The sequence below is a fragment of the Mustela putorius genome, unplaced genomic scaffold (assembly GCF_011764305.1).
Source record: "Mustela putorius furo isolate JIRA1106 unplaced genomic scaffold, ASM1176430v1.1 tig00000145_pilon_pilon_pilon, whole genome shotgun sequence".
Classification (NCBI taxonomy): Eukaryota; Metazoa; Chordata; class Mammalia; order Carnivora; family Mustelidae; genus Mustela; species Mustela putorius.
The window spans coordinates 2,702,723-2,722,807 of NW_025421294.1; the positions used below are offsets into that span (position 1 = coordinate 2,702,723).

The 20,085-nt window shown below is 45.2% G+C and overlaps 2 protein-coding genes across 2 annotated transcripts in view; one reads left to right on the top strand and one right to left on the bottom strand.

Moving 5' to 3' along the window:
* The window catches only part of PIK3R1 (phosphoinositide-3-kinase regulatory subunit 1), an 85,392-nt gene extending 66,196 nt beyond the window's left edge, over positions 1-19,196 (bottom strand). Inside the window, exons 1-2 of the mRNA XM_004764510.3 lie at positions 19,060-19,196; positions 8,382-9,104 (exon numbers count right to left, since the gene is read on the bottom strand). Of these exons, the coding sequence (XP_004764567.1) occupies positions 8,382-8,718 (337 nt within the window). The 5' untranslated portion in view covers positions 8,719-9,104; positions 19,060-19,196. The remainder of the gene's footprint in view (positions 1-8,381; positions 9,105-19,059) is intronic.
* Positions 18,915-19,628, top strand: LOC101674549 (splicing factor, proline- and glutamine-rich). The gene has a single exon (XM_013062455.1). The coding sequence runs from the start codon at positions 18,915-18,917 to the stop codon at positions 19,626-19,628; it is 714 nt and encodes a 237-aa protein (XP_012917909.1).
* The last annotated feature ends 457 nt before the right edge of the window (positions 19,629-20,085 follow it).

A 20,085-nucleotide genomic window follows, 5' to 3' on the forward strand; every position in this document is an offset into this window, starting at 1 on the left:
GAGGGAAAGCATAAATTCTCATACTTTGATATGCACCTTAAGATCATTTTGTATGCAGTTTTGCAAAATCTTGCTACCAATCTGGCACCTTCATCAGCGATAATCCCATCTGATCTCACAGCCCAACCTCCACATCAGGTCTTGCCATGAGGTCACGTGAGCACATATGCCCAACCATCCTAGCTTTTTTTTTTTTTTAACCTAAGTCCCTTCTTCTGCCTTCTGGGCACATGTACTGGTGAAACATTATTGGGGACAACTTAAGTTTCCTGGATTATGTGTCTCAACAATTCTTTAAGTAGGAATAAAGAAATTTTTACTGACCAAGTGGCAGCAAGGCTAAAACTAAAATACAGTTAAAAATCAGAAGAGACAGTACCTACCTCTATTTTACAACTAGAGAACACTGGATTAGAAGGGTTAAGGAATTTAAAAAAAGGGGGGGGGGGTTCAGGAATTTATAGGAAGCAAAGCAGAGTGGAATTTCTGGCTCAAATACTGTATCACAGAGATTTAGATTTCACTTATACCAACATCTTTACTATCGTGGATACCAAATTTGGTCACCAAATTACAAAGAGTCTCCTACAATGCAGTGTAATAAATTCATAGTCAGAACTTCAATATGCATCAAACTGTGATAGGATAGAAGAATCTATAGGCACCGCATGATAAGTGCGACCAAATGGAAATAGATGAGCAGATGAATGCCAACACCTCCAAGCAAGACAGTGTCCAGAAAGGTATTCCTGAAAATGAAAGCCATACGTCAGATGGCATAAAGCTACTGGGACAAAGTTCCGCATGCATAATTAAACAGAAAGATCTGCTGCTTGTTTTAATTTTTACTTGCAAAGTTCTACTTTATCAGATGATTTAACAATGTATAGTGCATAGGATTAGCATAGTAAAAACAAAATACTGTGGTCAGTTATAGAAATTAGTAAGAATAATACACTTTACAAAGTATTCTGACAGTATTTTGTTAAACTTGACATTTTAGGGAAATTATACCCCAGAAACTAAAATATAGCCAACTTCTAGTACACTCTGAACTCCTCTATTTAGATTAGTTTCAATGAAAGCCTAAGAACTCTTTTGGTACGGAATGCTATAAAATCAACCAAGACCTCAAAACATTAGATATAATCCATCATGCAATTATGCTTCTCATTTCTAGCTATCACACCAAGTTATTTTCTCCCATTTCAGCCTTCAAACCAATTTGATGTCATTCCTCATGGAAATTTGTTCGCAACAAAGACACACATATATGCAATAGCCAGTTCCACTGCTAACATCTGTTTTCTTTTACTAAGAAAAACATGGATATGTAAATAGCATCACGTATTTGGTATTCTTTTCTGCCAGAGGTACAAAATTCTCCCCTTTTGGGATGCTACTTAGCAGATGTAAGACACCCTTTGTTGTTGAATTTAAGAATTTGAATTGTTTATTTTCTCAAACTCTGACTTACTGGAGAAGTGCTTATTAATCAGAATTTCTCCTGTTTTAGACAAAGATGCTTTTACCTAGAAACCAGAGAAGACATCAAAGGTATCAAAGAATCTACTGACAACTAAACTAAAAAAGAAAATATAGAGTTCTACTTTTATGACAAGGAAAATTTCATTAGAACATCATCATTAGCTTGGTTGCTAGGAAACAAAATAGGCTCACTCCACTTAACAGAATCCTGCTCGAATCAGAGGTGTGAGGCTTTACTTAGGTAGTACAGATATGGACTTTGGACACTTCACCCATTTTGGGAAGGAAAAAAAAGGCAGAGTGAAATGTCTAAAGCTAGAAGCCTTAATGCAATCATCTGAACATATATCTCACTTAAGAAAATGCAATCTGCATACCATAGCTCTGTGATTCTAAATGATGCATGTCATGGTAACATGGCAGAAATCTTTTCCTCAAGCAATGTCTTATCTGTAACCTTGAACTTAACTCTCACCACAGCTCCAGGAAAGAGAAATATCAGGTTCTTCTGGTCAAATAACAGACTGGAGGAAGGAGGGAGGAATGTCTCCCTCTCTGGGAGTGTACCAAGAGGAATTCCCTAGGCATCCCCCCTTAGGGTTTGCTTTTATTTTTTGTTATTTATTTTTTATTTTATTATTTACATTTTTATTCCTCTCTCCCTATTTATTTGACAGATAGAGTGCACAAATAGGCAGAGCGGCAGGCCAAGGAAGAGGGAGAAGCACGCTCTCTGCTGAGCAGGAAGCCTAACTCGGGGCTCGATCCCAGGACCCTGGGATCATAATCTGAGCCGAAGGCAGATGCTTAACCGACTGAGCCACCCAGGCATCCCTAAGGTTTGCTTTTAATTCCTAACATGGTCATCCAGGTTGGGCAGGGCAGAACTTTTCTGCTATTATGTAGGAAGATGTGAAAATCTTTTCTCTGTCAGTTTCCTTCTTAACTAACCATGGGTACGCAAATTACTAATTAGGGTTACTTTTCTTTCTCTTCAAATTTCTAGGGAGACAAAATAATTAAACTTAAAATTCATCAGGTGCCTGGGTGGTTCCATTGGTTAAGCAGCTGCCTTCAGCTCAGGTCATGATCCCAAGATCCTGGGATGAAGTCCCACACCGGGCTTCCTGTTCAGCAGAGGGTCTATTTTTCCCTCTCCCTGCTGCTCTGCCTACTTGTGCTCTCTACCTCTCTGTCAAATAAATAAATGAAATCTTTAAAAAAACAAAAACAAAAAAACCCTTAAGATTCACAGGAAAAAATACCTTAAAAATCAAGCATTTAGTAAAAAGATTTGAAACAGGAACAAAAAAGAAAAGAAATGCTGGCACTCAGGCAGGAGAACTCTATCACAACATGTAACTTAATATGTGAGTAATCCCTTCTGGGATCTTAAGAGAAGTGGTTAAGCTCATCTGATTTTATCAAAAATAATTCTCGCATTTGTTTTCTCCAGACCTACTCTTAATCAGTTACATTTATGATTATCTTTTGGAAATTAATTCCATTTTGTATTAAAACACAGAGGTCAGACACTTAAGTTTTTATACCTGGGTAAAAGCCCTAGTGTTCTGATTAATTTTTCTAGCGGGTAGTTAGAGGCAGGACTCTAAGGCTTTATCTTCAAATACCCTCTAACCAGCCCGGCTTTTTCACAGAGGCGGCATGGTCAATGCAGACTTCAAGTCCGAGGTCTCACCCCACCGTTCAGGGGAGCTCAACAGGACAATCCTCTAATGCACAGCAAAGTCTCACTTAAGTCGGGAGAACAGGTGAAGAAAGTTACGACAAGGCATAATCTGAACCAAAACAGAACTCATGAAGGCAGGAATTTGTGATGCAAAACAAACTACTTTCACAGGTGCTGTCTCGGTGAGCATCAGCAGTATGTTATGACCATGAGGCTCAGCAAAGGTGTATAATTTGGGATCAGGTCGCTGTCTTCTGTGACCTCTGTACAGTGTAGTCAATTTCTGTGATTTACTACAGCCTCGCTTTCCAGACGGTGAATGATAACCATGCAGGGGCACTCACATGCTGAGTATGAGAAATGTAGAAATAACTTGGCCAGGGAAACCTTGAAAGCAAGGTACATGCTTTTTTCTTTTCTGCTTATAAAGAATTTTAATCAAAATTTAAAATAGGCCTCACCCAATGTGTGCTTTTGTGTTTTGTATGTGGAACCAACCGGGACCCGGGACTCACTGTCAGGGTCCAAAGTGGGAGCCGGTAAGGGGTGTGGATGGGGGATGTAGGTGGGTATGAACTCTAATTCCTAAGTGCTCTCTCCAGTTAGCAGATTCCAGTGTTCCCATTACAAAGTAACATGGTCACTAGTCTATACAATAAACGAGATTCTAGGTACTAGAATCTCACTAGTCTAAATAGTGTGCATTGGTATGACTTTAATTAATGAATCGCAGAATACTGTCTCAAGAAACAGCCCCGCTGGACAGCTTACTTATAAAAGGAAGGAATACATTTTCATTCCCCTATCCCTACATCTCCACCTCCATTATTCTTTGTGTACAGAAGAAACCGTGGCTGAATGGGGCTGTATGTTTGGGAACGGGATGCCAGGGTCTGAAGAGCCTAATGCAGAAAGAGAGTACCGTCTTTCAACAGCATGGCTCCCCTAATGACCATGTGACACCCATTTTGCACACCCTTCACCTTCATTCAACACTGAGCAGGTTCTCTCCAAAGTAGGTCACACAGGGCTTCACCCCATTGAGGGCAAGTGTAACATGACACTCCTCTTGGCAATTTTAGCCCCCATGCAAAGGGAAGGAGATGAAAGGAGGGAAGAGGGAAGAAAAGCTGTGCCTGAGGACACTTGCTGATCCTGACACATGTTCTAATCACTTTGCTTAAGTGCTGACAGAACCCACTATCGTAACACACTTTCCCGCTAGCAGAATGACCTATCCTAAGCACTGGAATAGGAAGTAACAGTTTTGGAGACACAGAATTCAATGGTCAAGGCCGAGGCTGCAAGACTCCTCAGATGTGAATGATGTGAAAACACATCAGCTGTGATTTCTAATAACAGAATGGGCTGTTACAGCCTCGTGTGCCTGCCCATGACAGACAGAGTGCGTGGCTCTCCTTTAAAAATCACCTGGATGGGGGCACCTGTGTGTCTCAGTGGGTTAAAGCCTCTGCCTTCGGCTCAGGTCATGATCTCAGGGTCCTGGGATCCAGCCCCGCATCGGGCTCTCTGCTCCGCGGGGAGCCTGCTTCCTCTTCTCTCTCTGCCTATTTATGATCGCTCTCAAATAAATACATACAATTTTTAAAAATAAATACAGTAAAATAAAATCACCTGGATATGAAACATTTCGATGAAAAACCTCAAAAGCCAGCCTTTATCCACTGACAACCTATTGTACTGCTCTAGATTCTCGGGATAATGGAAGAACCACCAAGATTCCCACTGTCATGGAGCCTACAATCTAGCAGAGGGAAGATACAACCCATATCAACATGGGAAGTGAATTCTATAGCTGGTTAGATAATAAATGGTTTGCAAAAGCAGAGGGGCAGGTCACCACGTGAAATAGGGTGAGCAGAGCCAGCCTGCATGAGAAGATGGGAGCAGAGGGCAAAGTAGGTTGCCCAAAGGATGTGTGAGGAAGAGGTGGCCAAGGGGAGGGAAGGAAGCACAGCCCTGAGGCGGGAGGGGAAAGGACACAGTATCAGAAGGTACACTACCTCTCTCCAATTTTCTTTTTTTATTTTATTTATTTATTTGACAGACAGATCACAAGTAGGCAGAGAGGCAGGCAGAGAGTGAGGAGGAACCAGGCTCCCCACCGAGCAGAGAGCCCGATGTGGGGCTCGATCCCAGGACCCTGAGCCGAAGGCAGAGGCTCTAACCCACTGGGCTACCCAGGCGCCCCACCTCTCTCGAATTTTGACTTCATTTGTCATCACTACTTGCCAGCACAGAACAGCGACGCAGCTCATGTTTACTGAATGACTTTGGAGGCAGGAGGTACAACAATGTCCAATGAACAAATGCAATTCAATCGACAGGCTGGGTTTCCTAAGAGGCTACACGCAAAAGGTACTGGTGGAAGGTTTAGCAGATTTTCAAGTGAGTTTCAGAAGCTCAACTTCACATCCAGGAACACTCAAGGAAAAGTGGAAAAGCGGCTTCTGCTACATAAGGAGCAATCCCTCACACAATCTACTTGTGGCCAGAGTCCAACCACAACCTTCTCTGAAGGAGAGAGAAGGCTGCAAGAGGAGGAGACAAGGACTACACAATTAGCAGGCAGGCAGGCAGACGTGAACACCCTCTGTCTATCCCCTACCCATGACGGGGCGGGGGGGTGGTGGTGCCAACTCTCCCCGTGACACTGTCTCAACAGGACACCTGCATGGACCTCAGGCCTCAGAGATAACCTTCTAAGTAAAACAAAGAAGGTCAAACACAAAAAACAGGCTACATCAAGTGCGCGAAGTAAAAAGAAAGAAAGTGCTAAAGGATTCAACGACAGTAAGAAAAGAACCATCCTCTCACTGCTCCACAGTGTGTCACTGTAAAGGCTTCCAAATAAACAGCCACGTGGGCAAAAGAAACCAGAAGCCCATAGTTCCAACATATATGTTTGTCTCTACAACTACCTTCCTTATCAATGTGACAGGCAACCAGTAGGAGCTACTGAGTCCTCATTTCAGACAAATCCTATTTTTTAATTTATTTATATTAGAAGATTTTATTTATTTGAGAGACAGAGAGAGAGTACAAGTAGGCAGAGCAGCAGGCATAAGCAGGCTCTCTGCAGAGCACGAAGCTCAATGTGGGGCTCGATTCCAGGATCTTGGGATCATGACCTGAGCAGAAGGCAGACCTTTAACCCACTGAGCCACCCAGGTGCCCCTATTTAACTGAGAACAGAAGACTAACATTTCTGGAAAACCTAATGTTTATTACCGCACTCCTCTCACAACCTCCCCTTACTCCCTTTTCAACCTTTTAGTTACTTTTAATTTCTCATTTATATTTAGACCCACTCTTTCTAATACCTGAATGCACATTATCATGGGCTTCTTTCCTAAATTCTGCTAAAAATCTTCAATTACCCTACCTTTTCATGTGTTACAAAGAAAAAAGGCTGTGAAAAATCTCCATTGTCACTGCATCTCATTAGAAAGAAAGCATTATAAAATAGTTTAGGACCTAAAAAGAGAAAATCATTTTATTTATAATGGAAGTTATACCTAATAGCAGTTATTAAATGCAATTTTGTCTAGAAATTATTTTTACAAAATCTGTATGTCACTAATCTTGACAAGAAGCTCCTTCTTTTCACCTTTTAAATAATCTTCTCTAATCCAACACAGATACTTGTAGGATTCTGTCATCTTTTGTATTCTGGGAAAATTAATTTTTCCTTTGGAATCAGCCTACTTTAAGTGTTTTTTTTTTTTTAACTTAAAAAATAAACAGCCAAGTTAAAATACATAGTTTGGTGTGGGGGGAAAAAAAAAAACAACCCTCGTAACGTATACACCTTCAATCTGCTCAATGAAATGCAATGGTTGAAAAAACTGTATCTACATATGCAGTTAAGGTTTTCTGATTTACCTGTGAAGAAAAATTTACTTTTGCTTTTCAACTGTAGGGTAAAAGACATTTGGACATTGTTCATAAAGTTCGGTATCACGTTCATCCAACAAGTATCCCTTTTGGGTCAGGGAGGGGGAGGAAAGGGCACGTGCCCCTTCAGGTATCTCTAGGTAGGGATGCTGGACTTTTATAAAAGATTCCCTGTCGTATTATGACCCAGTGCTAAAAGGCAGGCCTTTACCTTGCATTCTGCTCCTTTAACCCCGTGTTACCTCATTTTTAAGTGCTGTAAGGAGCCAGCTTAAAGAAGGCAGAAGAGTATCAGAATCCCTCCCAGAAACACACTGTAATACCATGAGCAGTTCTACTTCACATGCAACCACTGCGGGGTTTTGGGGTGGGGAGGGGGGGGGAACCCTTTTTAAACCTACCTTTCCAAAACCTTCTCAGTCTGAGAAGAAAAAAAAAATTATGAGGGGAAAAAAAGCTTGAAATTTACTAACAAGGAAATGAGTATTTAACAAAGGTCGAAACAGCAAAGCTGAGCAAAGGGCCTGTCTCTGCTTGACACTGCACAGCAGAAAAACCTTCAGTGACCAGCTGTGCACAAAGCTCGAGCGTGGCCCATCTCCAATAATAGACAAGGAGCGGGTTTTGAATCAAGGTGGTTTCCATTTAAGAAAAGCATTCAGTAATTTCTTGTTCCCCTCATCATGGCCAAGCACACTAGAGGCAATAGTGCTAGGAAATGGCCCTGCTGTGAAGGGAGCGAACTCCCTCTCCACCTATATTGAGTACTGAGTACGGGATTAGGCGTCAGCTAAAGCCACAGTGTTTCTGGAGAGGAAACCAAGAGGGAGACACCAGGTTATAAAAACAATGCTTTCTTCCCTGCTGAGTTCTGTGGTCACTTTATTGCTCTCGACATTTTTCCATACACGTTAAATTAACGTTAAATATACTGACTTACCCTCTACTTTCCCCTAATGATTATTTAAATATATTAATACCAATTACAAGAGGAAGAACGCAGTAGTGTTTAATTCCATGGCAACTATAATAACAGGGTTTAAAGATGCTTACGAAACAGGTTCTTCTCATATACCATCTCCCTCTTTTTACAACACTCTACCCCACAAACACAAATTTCTAGTCTTGTAATGATTGACCAAGCTTTTTATATACTATGCATAAATTCAGATAAAATTGCCAAAATGAGTCCTTCCCTGAGGACAACAGCCCGACACAAATCTCAGGCTTTTCTTTAAAAAAAAAAAAAAAAAGCCATAAAAAGCAATCACTTAGGAATACTGACCTTGCTGTTGTTCACTATCTGCTTCAGCTTTCGAAGAACCTGGTGCAACAGGAAGGGGTCGAGGTGGTCGGGGCTTTGGTGTGGGAGGCGAGATTCTTTTCCTTCCAATATATTCAACGTAAGTTCCCGGAAAGTCCCCTCTTTCCCCTGTGGTTTCATTATAACCATTTAACCAGCCGATTTCTTCAGGCCTGGCTTCCTGTCCATCACTGAATCCAAGAGCTACTAAGGACCCTTTATTCACAGTCAAGACATCACCCAAGTGCAAGTCAATATCTTCGTCTCGTTCCTTTTTGTAATCATACAGTGCTCGGTATTGGTAGCCCTCGGCACTCATGGTGGCGAGTCTGGGACCATGCAACAGAGCAGTCCGGTTTCCCGCTGCAGTCTGGTCTTATGTTTCTGTGGAAAGTGAATTCAGAGTGTATGTTAAGATTCCTAATACGTGTCCAGCAGAGGACAAAGGACAACTCTCCAAAGGTTTAAGAGGAGAGGTGACTGGCTGTCCGGCTGTCCATCTGTCCTCCATCAATGGTGTGACTGAAGACAGGGTGCCACTTCCTCTGCGGCCCACAGTCCTCCCACTGGCTTCCTTTTCAGCAGCTCGTCAACACTTGGCCTCCAGGCTGATTCTCGCAGCGCGGCCCAATCCTTTCTGACACTCTTGTCTCACTGTCCATCTGGTGTCTGATTTGACTGTGTCACTCCACACGCGAGCTTCACCTAGCAGAGGAAAAACAAGACTTATGAATGAGCATCACACTTTGCCATCTGTGTGAATTTGAATTTCTATTTCCATTCAACAAGTATTTAATCAATTTGGCATACACACTCGGGCCAGCGTGCTATTGCTCAACATGATATATACAACAAAGATTAGTGAGACGGTCCCTGCCTTCCAAGAACATTAGGCAGGGGTGGCAGGTGTGCTGGCATGTGGCAATGTCTCTCAGATAAGAACGGGACACAAGGAACCGTAACACTAGGGAAAGTGCAGAAGACAGGCAGAGACGAAACGCTGTTGGGTTCTGGCGAGGGAGAAACCCGCGTCTAACTGCAGGGATCTAAAGACACAATGGAATGCGTGGCATGAACTTAGGTACAGATGTGACTAAGCAAATGTCCTATTCTGGGAAGAGCTAGAACAGGCAGTCCAAAGCGTCTGAAGCCAAAGAGGGAACACTAGAACTGGATTAGAAAGACAGGGAGGGGTTATGTGACATGACACATGCCTGCACTGAGCTTGGGGCGGGGGGTACTCGGGAGCCACTGAAGACGCTTAGAGAAAGGGGAGCAACACCCTGAGAGACGGGCACTTGAAGAATCTCAGTCCAACTACGGTGAGTGGAACGGATGGGCAAAAGGGATGAAGGTGGGAAGATGAAAGTTGACTACGGTGGTGTGGGCGAAAGGCCCCGAGCGTGTGAACCAAGGTGGCAGAAGGTAGGGAAGGGGAGGGATGAAGCAAGAGACACTGCAGAGAAAGCACGAGTGCGGTGGTGATGCCTGAATCAGAATCAAGACAGAACAGGAGCAGAAGGCCAAACCGGAGTTACCTCCAGTGGGCTTTAGGGAATGCTGGGCACACAACTGCTAGTGTGGTGGGGCTCAGGGGCAAACCCAGCCTGTGATTCAAGAGAGGGAACCCGCTACAGATTTGATCAGCTGCAAATAAGGTGAGACTGAACTCAGTGGCAGGGAGGAGCTCCCAGGGGAAAAAAAAAAAAATATCGGAGGTTAAAAAATCATCCGAGGCTCAAACACACTGGGGTTCACTGAAAGCAGCCTTGAAAGCAAAGTCAAGGTTTGGAGACAGGCTCTGTCGGTCTTACCTGGGAAACAACGGACAAGAGGATTTGGGTGGGAAAAGGTGATCCCTAAGACCAAATCCTTCAGGGGCCTCCAGTAGGGGGAAAGTGAGGCAAGGCTAGGTAACCCAGGGTTCTGCATCACCCTATCATCAGTGACTTCTGAGAAACCAGCCACCAGTCTAGAGACATCGAGGACAGTCTGTGAATTGAAGGAGTTAAGAACCTGGAGAGGAAGTAGAAATGGTTGCCTGAGATTACCCTGGAAAGACAGCCTGGTGCAGGGGGAAACCAGCAGTGCAAGTTTTTGCTTTTCTTGTAACGTAGTGGAAGCAGAGGAATTAAAGACTCTCTAGACAGAAAGTCAGCACGTGGCCTGCCAACAGCACAGGGCATTCATGTAACACTTTGCACTCTGGTCACTTCTCAGCACTATCTTCATTATAAAAAGTAAAAGCAACTGAAAGGTTAAAGTTAAGCTGGCTGAGCAGCAAAGCAATAAATGAGAGCCACATAACATCAGCGTGCTATATCAAAGAGAGCTCCGTGAGTTTTAATGCGGGGGCCACTTGAGAAGTTCAGTATTACAGGAACTCGCCAGTGTGTGCATCTTAATATGCAAAATCTAATCACAGCTCACGATGCTGGTATTCAGAAGTGTCAAGTATTCAACTTTATGTGGTTAGAGACTCTTTGTGGTAGTACTGTAACACTCTTAGGAAAGTTAATGTTAAAAGAAGCAAAAACAAACACTGGAAATCTTTGAGTAGTAAGAATACTAATTTGAGACAGTAGTCTTAACTTTGCATTTCATTTGTCAGATTAAGAAAAAAAAACTAAAGCAACTAACATGGTGTATTAGAAAAATAAACTGTATTATGTTTGAAGACCACCTCTCCGTTTGATGGATCCAGAATCAAATTAAATATTCACAGAAGAAATTCACACAAAAATGTAGGACTAGCAAATCTCATTTTTAGTACTAATGTACTCTAAGGAACATGAAAATTTACATATCCCTAAATGCCTGGAAACCAGGCAACATGCCTAAGAATAATTTAATTCCTCCAAATCTGCCTTGAAATTTTTGTTAGCTTTTCCTGGCAATGTAGGTCTTTTTGGGGGTGAAAAAAAATCCTCAACTAGTACATTGGATAGATCTTTCCACCAGCTGCTGCCTATGGCTTGTTCTATTTCAACAACCCAGTGGGCCAGTTCGGTGAGATTTTTAACAGAATGGGGAATATTATATCCACCCCCTTGTTCTCCCTTTCTCCCTCTCTCCCTGTCTGTCTCTCTTCTTTACTCCCTTCCCTACACAGTCCTCAGCAACCACCAGGGCCCCTGGTCACAGCACGCCTATGCAGATATGCAATGGTCCTGAAGAGGAGACACCATACTAAGAGGTCCCATGACGGGTCAAGGTTTTACCAACCTGAAAACTATGCTTATGTTAGCCTGAGGCTAAATCTGTGCAAAGAGAAAAATTACCCCAAGGAACCTGATGACTGAGAGTAGCAATCCCCAACCCAGGTGCCAAAGACCTAGATGTCTCTACTAATTCCCAACCCTCACTGTTTTTAAAAGGAGAAACTTAACTTTCTGTGTGAGAAGAGCTGTGCAGAATTCTGGGTCTTCGTCTGATTCAAAAACAAAACGCAAAACAGGGCACCTGGGAGCTCAGCAGGTTAAGCCTCTGCCTTTGGGTCAAGTCATGATCTCAGGGTCCTGGGATTGAGCCCTGCACCGGGAGGGAGCCTGCTTCCCCATCTGTCTCCGCCTGCCTCTCTGCTACTTGTGATCTCCCTCTGTCAAATAAATAAAATCTTTAATAAATAAAATCAAAACAGAACTAAACAAAAAAACCAAAATCAACAAAACCCTCATCTTCTGTGATGCTAGGATTATAAGAACACACCACATTCCTGTCTTCTTGGACTCCACAACATCAAGGCCAGGAAGACCAATCCATACAATTCAAGGTTGGCCAAAAGTTGGCACCAGCTAAGCAGTTGGAGAGCAACGTTGTAAGAGAAGAGCAAGCACTGACTAGTCATCTGGGCGGCAACTGGACAGTGTCCTGTGGCCAAGTGCACAGCGGCCTTGGCTGGGGAGAAGGGGCGGGCACCTCAACCCCGACGCAGGCCACATACTTTCTCCTGACAGCCACACCCATTTTGAGGACTGTCACTGTCATCATGGTCATCACGGGCATTCTCTAACACTTACTGGGAGCTGGATGTGTATTAACTCACTCAACCATTGCCACCTAATGTTCATTAGGAACTACGCGTTCATTAACATGGTCGCTCTTCTCCATAACCCCAAGGCAGCACTATCAGTAGTCTCACTTTGCAGAGGAGGAAACTGAGGCACAGAGAATTGAGTACCTTGGCCATGGTAACACTCAGCAACTGGGAGCTCGAATCCCAGTTAACATTCTAGCCGTCTGGCTTCAGGGTCACGACTTTTGACAGCACTAGAACCTACTGCCCAAATTCAACATGCTTTGCTGACCGAGGACAGCCCAGGTATGTCCACAGGGTCAAAGATGCAGATTCTTTACCGGCACATTCTGACCCCCTCAGATTAATCCCGAATGTCTGTTTTTTATTTACTCTCTGTGACAGTGGCCTCACTGATAGTGTTGGTGGCTCTTTTACAAACACACCTAACCAAAAAAGCCACTACAACTTGGCAAGAGTTCCAGCAAGTTCAGGACCCAGTATCTTGGACAATGCAAATTTTCTTGCAAAGAGACTTCAGTAAAATGCATCCTTGCCAAAGAAATCTATAGACTAGTGAATGAGAGAATACGGGACACAAACTTCTGGAAGGCTGCCCACTTCTGGAATCCTGCCCACTTCTGCTCTATGAGCTGACACTTCTGCCACCTGTATCCCTCTTGGCATCTATGGATATCCCAGGCCCGTGACTACACAATTTCTAACAACTCAGCTCCTCCCTAGGGGAATACATGGAACATTAATCCATAGTCACACAACTATCTTATCTAGACAACAAGTTCTTTTTTCTCTTACCCTCACATTCTCTCCAGGACTGCAGAAGACTCAGCAGCCTGAGACATTGGCAGCACCTGTGTAATGTAACCCTCCTAGGATCAATCTGGAGCTGAAACTGCCCACACAACAGGATATATGCTGCCCAGATTATAAGACTATGCCTCCAATCTCTTTGGCTACATTCACCAGTCTGGTGAACTATTTCCACCTAGCTCCAACACAACTGTTAACACAGTAAAGGTTTTTATAGGTTTCTATACCCACCCAACCATAATTTAATGTTTTCAAATAAGCAATGCAATTTTATGATCTAGGTGCCAAGCTAGCGCATAAGTTACAGTAACAAAAGATAAAAAGGAATTTTATAAACAAGTAACTAACTTATTCTTACATAATACTGCATGCAGCAGTTCGAAATTTCTTTGATGGTAATTACCGTGTTCCAGTCTTTCAACCCTTTTAAAGTCTGCCTGCCTGCAACACCACTAATCGATGTATATTTTCTCTCTTTGCTAGGACACCGTGCAATTCCCATTTTGTTCTCCAAAATAAAATTGTGTCTGATGCCTGACAATCAGCAACCCATGACTTCTTAATGTAGAAAGGCCTGAATGTAAACTTTCAATTTAACCCTATAACCCACAGGTATTCTGGCAAAGAACCAAACAAAGTTCTTTGAAAAGTCCTCTGGCTGTGCTGACTTACTCATTCCCCTTTTACAAAGGACAAGGATTTAGCAAACGTGGTGAGGAGACAGGAATATAGGGCATTTAAAAATCACTTGAAGTAAATCAGGATACGCCTGTGATTCAATGAGCAGTTTGCCACTGGGTCCCAGCACACAGTGGGTCTTCACCTCGGCTGCAAAGGCAACGGAGGGTTCCTGGGCCCACAGCCCATATTTCCCTGCATTCCATCTCTCCACCCTCCCCGGGCTAGCTCTGAGTCTAGGGCAAGCTCCCAACCTAAATTCACTGTCTTTTAAAGACAAATCATTTAAAAATTTCTTCACCTGTCCAATGCAATGTCCTGGAAATCATAAAAATCAAAGTTAGAACAAACTTAGATTAAGCCTAAAGTAAAAGTCGTCAGATATCCTCAATCATTTTCAAACCAACCACAATGCCTTACTGGCTGGGAAGCTCAGGGTGGAGTCCATACTGTGGGCAAGCCTCCTGGCTGCAGCCCTTCTTGGGCTGGAGGAGCAGTGGGGGTGGGCAGGACACAGGAAAAGCCCAGGTGAAACAACACGGAGGCAGGATCTTCCAGAAGGCAAAGTGATGACACAGAACTGGAACACTTCAGGAAGGGCAGAGAAGGGAGGCCCAGGTCCAGCTGCAGTCCTCACAGGAGGCCAGCAGAAAGATACTAGTGCTCCTGCTGCAGGTCCAGAGGGGCCTGAGAAACATACCCTACCATCCAGGCAAGGCTGTGCATGGGGTTGACAGTTCCAGTTTCCTGCACCATCACAGGGAAAAGGCCCATGGAAATGGCTGTGGAACTGAATGAGATGATCTGAACCTCCTCCTCTTGTGAAAATACAATGCGATTTTGCAAAAGTCTTAACGAGATTAGTATAAGCACTGAGCTTCAGACAAAGGCAGCTGTCCCCATCACTGTCCAGATTTTTTACCTTGGGCAAGTTACTCAGATCTCTCTGTGGCACAATTTTATCATCTGTGAGACAGCTACAATAAGCAAACTTACACCTCCCGGGGTTACCATGAGAATTAAATGAAATTACATATATAAAGTGCTTACCTCCATGCTTGATAATTAGAACTTAATATAATTAACACCACCATAGTGTTTACTATGCGTCAGGCACAGCTCTTAAGAGTTTTGCACAGAACTCGATGAACCCTCACAACCATCCTAGATATAATTACTAACCCTATTTTACAGATGAGAAAACAAGCACAGAAAAGTTAAAGGCTTTGCCTGATGTTACATAGCTAGTAAACTGCAGCTATGTTATTACTGGTATCATTACTCCTATTTATTTATACTATTTATACTATTATTACTACCATTTATATGATCCTTACTTGAAACAGGAATATTTGCTACGAGTTTTTGTTTGCACTGCTTCTAAAGGCTAGCGAACTCTTGTAAAGGAATCCTCAAGTTAGCCTAAAATAAAACTCTCTGCTGTCCCTTTAACTCCTTTTCAGAGTAACCAGACACAAAAAGCCTGCTTGTGGACTTTGCCCACCTACTTCTCTCCCGCTGAAGGAAAGGGGTGGCTCTGGAGGTCCTGGCAGAGGAGACGTGGGAGGGGCCAAAACTCCTCTACAGCAAGGTCTGGTGGAGGCTCTGCCCTCAAACAGGAAAAGAGTCCTTCATGGACTAAAAAGGTAGCTGAGTTCTGAGGCTTCAGCCCTAGGTCCTCTGGGGTCTGAGTCCAGGGTCTGGACCTCCTGGGTCCAGCCAGGAAGTAGAGGGGCAGCATGCCTGCCCAGGCACCTGGCTCTATTAACTCACTCTTGCACAGGGGACTCTCGGGGGTGATCCTGAACCTGAAAACTATTCTGAGGACAGGTGCCTGTGGGTATGTATTTGATTTACTTTAAGGAAAACAATGCTGGAAAGATAAAATCTCCAAAGATGTTTTCATAGCAGAATTTTTTTTTCCCAGCAAAAAACTACACTATGCTCATTATACACTGGGGGGGGGGGGGAGGGTGGAAACCAACCAACATAAGCCAAACAGACAAGTTTATGAGTAATTATGTAGTCTATTTTTCAGCTCATTTGGCATAATGCACATGGAATGGCCTTTAATCGCCATTTTTTAAGGCAAGTAATTCCAATAAGAGAGTTGGCAGAAGCATAGCAAGAAATCACATTAGGATGGAGATGGAGGAGTCAGAGAAAAAAGCAATACCATGAATATTTTAAAAACTACTTACAACCTAAGTTCTCTATTAAAAACAGTCACAGAATTTATATTGTGCCTTCTAAGGTATAAAAACCAAATTCATAAGCCGTCCTTCCACTGGTAAGTAACCTCATTTTCTGAGAGCTTCACTAAGAGGCTCCATTCTCTTGAGTTCACTGACAAATTCCTGTTCCCTCCAAAACAGATCTGTGGGGAGCCCATCGAAATATGTAATGTACAGAAAGAAGCATTTCCCATTTTCTTCTGCACGGTGTATGCCCCACAGGTGAGTGCCCAATGGCTCCCCACATAGGCAGCCATTATCTCAGCTCTTTATCATCTACCTGACCATAAAATCATTTTCTTTAAATCTGCTCATTCACCATCTCTTTATTCAATAAAACACATTTCGGGAATCACAAAATGCAAAGACAACAGAAGATGAACTGAAACTGTCCCTATTTTAATGAGTAAGTGGACAATCTTTCAGAGTGGATGCCTTTTTAGAACCTGACCCATGAACCACCTAAGAAAAAAATAAATTCTGCACAACACATTACCTTAAAAATTACATGGCAATTATGGAAAAATGTAATTAACATGTATGGTCACTTTTAACAACACAAGATTTGGGCAGGTGGTGTATGTTTACATTTAAGATACAAAATCCTTCAAAAATCGGCTGAGGTGCAAGTGGCATTTCCAGAAATAAACGCATACTACCAGCACCACCACCAACAACCAAAACATCTATTAACAATTTATTGTACCACTTCTGTTCCCCAAAACTAACTTTATACACTGTGGGGATTTCCTGATCTTAATAAATACGAATTTCAAAAAATAGCTAAGAAAAGACAATATAATTAGTTGAAGGGAAGGGAAGTGCTTTTTCACCCTATCAGCATCACACATGTGAAAGAACACAGTGATAACATCATTTTACAAAAGCAGATAAAATAGCAGATAGACACGTGTACACTAGAGTTCTGTTATGCAACTGACAAGAACAGGTCCCAAATCAGGATGGAAGTTAAAAAGCAAAAGCACCTCACACTTTGAAAGCCAATATGAGATAGACAGATCTTCCTCCCAATCAGAAAAACCTATACACTGTTAGGAATAAAGTAGGACTATCTACTACCTACCTGCGACAGGAATGTAAAAGCTGAAGAGGCCAGCAGTGACATAACCCAACAATTCTGCAAGGCAGGTAGTCGCCTCCATGGACCTTTCCAGTTTAAAGCTTGATTCTAAACCAAACACATTTTCTCAAACTTTAGAGGGACACTGCCTACCCCCCAACAACTTTTAGGGTTTTTTCTCTGTAACAACCAAAACACTTGCTTCCCAAAATTTAAGCAACTTCTGTTTCTAAGAAACTACCCTCTATTGATTTGAACTGTTTGTTTCGAGGACAGTGTGCGCTATCAAAAACCTGTTTGATATTTTGAGAAGAGGGGGTTCTTCTTTGAAGATAAAAGCTGTTTGTGGTCTTCTCTGCAGAACTCCCCAAATTCCCAATGATTTGCACCTTGAAGATCCATTACTCTTAACAACGTGCCTCAGATATGAACCTGTCTTCTCCGATCTTTTCTAGCTAATACCTACCCATCTTTAGAGTTGCAAAACGAAACCCGAGCTAATGAAACATTTAAATACAATTCAACATGAATGCCTGGGTCAATAAACTCTGTGAATGTCCCGCCTAACAACTAAAACCTGAACCTCATTACGCTGAAATGACAATCTTATGCTGCACTCAAAACCCGGAACTGCTTCACCCAGTCGTACTTCACACTGAATGACAAAGAGAAAAAGAAAAGAACAGAAAAAGAAAAAAGGGGGAAAAAAGTGTTGCTTCCACAGTCATAAAAGCTCCAAATAAAAAGTAAACTCATACTGGGCTACCAACCGTGCTGCAGCTCCACCAGAGATTAACGGTGGAAGTGAGACCTTTTCGATATTAATAGCTCTCAGAGAAGCCCAAGAAATTCCCCAAATCCAGTTCACACGCGTTCTGCGTTCAACATGTAACAGCCATTGCACTCACACCCTTCCAGTTCATGCTCAAATTCTGGTTACCGAAGTATGTATCTGTACAGGAGGGGCAAGCCTGAGCTTTTCAGTTCTCTTTGTCTTGTGATCTGCGGGGCAGTTTCTGCTCTTGGGAAGTGTTAGAGCTGTGGCTGCCAGACAATTCCCCACGATATTTTAGCTCGGGCTTGCCACACTCTTGCTCTCCCTTGCCGGCTCCATATTGCTGGGCAGGTCCCACCAGTCTCGACCCGCGATAAAGCTGGGCTTCCGGGCTGTTGGAGGACCCCATCAAATATGCCTCCAACAACCTGTCCAGGCCCAGCCGGCACTAGACGCCTTTTGGGCCCCAGCGACCAGCCTCCCCGAGGAGCACTTCCCCCACCCCGGAAGAGGAGGAAGGCAAACTTCGGAGGGCGGGGGCTCCCGGCGAGCTCCGGGGACCACCGCCGCCCCACCCGCTCGGAAGAACGGCCGGAGCAGCGGAGCAGCGACCCTGGTTGCAGCTGGAGAACGCGGGGGGAGACTCCACTCCTTCCCGCTAACTCAAAGGCAACGGTCTGGGCGCTCTCCTCCGGTGGAGGACCCCGGAAAACTGCAGCAAGGAGGACAGTAAGGACCCTCAGAAGTGTGCGGTAACCAAGGGGTGGGGACAAGCCCGAGATCGCCTGCAACTCGGGGGACGAACGAGTCCGGCGACGTGCAGAGCCAGCTCGTTAGAGGACCGGGGAAACGGGAGCTCAGAAGCCGCCGGAGCGCGCAGAACGCTGGCCGAGAACCGGCGATGCCGGCGGCTGGCCCGCTTTCCCCCGGCTCGGCTCTGCAGAAGCGGCGGCTGGTGACAGGAAGAGAACGGCTGCAGCCGCGCGCGCACGCACCGCCTCCCCCTCCCGGGCACACACACACCCGGACCCGCTGCCGCCGCCTACCTCCCCCGCCGGCCGGCTTCCTTCCTCTGCGGGGCCCAGGCTGCAGCGGCGGCTTCCGACGCGCTTCTGACCCGGCCCCGACCCGCCTGTCGTTCCCGATCCGAGCTCGGCGGCTCCAACCCGCTAGCCCGCCGCCCTCGTCGCAGCCGCTTCCTCCAACTCCGCTCCGGCTGCTCGCGACTCCTCTCCGTCAGCCCGCAGCTCCAGCGCCCGGCCCCGGCCCCGCCTCCGGCCCGGCCCAGCGCGCCCCGCCCCCGAGCCCGAGCCAACCAGCGCGCACGTCTCCGCCCCTCTCCGCTGGCGCCGCGCCCTCCGCCGCTGCCACTCACTGTGCCGGCCAGCGAGCCGGGCGGCCGGAGGGGTGGAGCTCCGGCTCTGCGGACCCTTCCTGCGGCCGGGCTAGCCTTCCGCCCGCGGCCGCGGGGATGCCCCGGACGGCGGGACCGCGCGCCACCTCCGCGGTAGAGCACTCTGGGTCTGTGCCTGCCCGCGGCATCGCCAGCTGCCGGTGTCTCCGAGACCAGAGACGGTGGGGCTGGGAGAGAGGTGGAGGGCGAGTTCAGACTTAGAGGCTGCGTCTCTAATCAGAGTGTCTGGAGACGAACTCCATCCAGCCTCTTCACAGCCCCCAGCGCCCTAGCCGAGTGCCAGGAGCGGGGAGGACTCAGATTCCAGGGCTCGTCAAGGCGGGAAGGCCATGTAATTCCCAGCCTCTCCAGCACGGCCTCGGGAGTGGGCGGAAAAACCACGCCACCCGCGTGGCGCCCGGGGGTGAACGAAGGGTGAAAGGGTGAGCCGGAGGAGCTGGTGCCCGCAGGCTGCCGCGAGCTCCAGCAGCCCGGCACCGCTGCCACCAGGAGCCAGGCGGGCCCACGAAAAGGGAAGAGCGTTTAATGAGGAGGGCGCACGCTGACTGATCCCTTCCAGCCTCTGCATCACCGAGCAAATGTAGGTCGATCAAGCGGACCATGGCCCCTCTCCTTGCTCAGGGTGTCGGCAGTGGAAGCTCTCGTAAATTATACTGTC

Bases quoted from the DNA above. Each gene is read 5' to 3' on its own strand.
- LOC101674549 (XM_013062455.1), top strand. From the start codon at position 18,915: ATGCCGGCGGCTGGCCCGCTTTCCCCCGGCTCGGCTCTGCAGAAGCGG.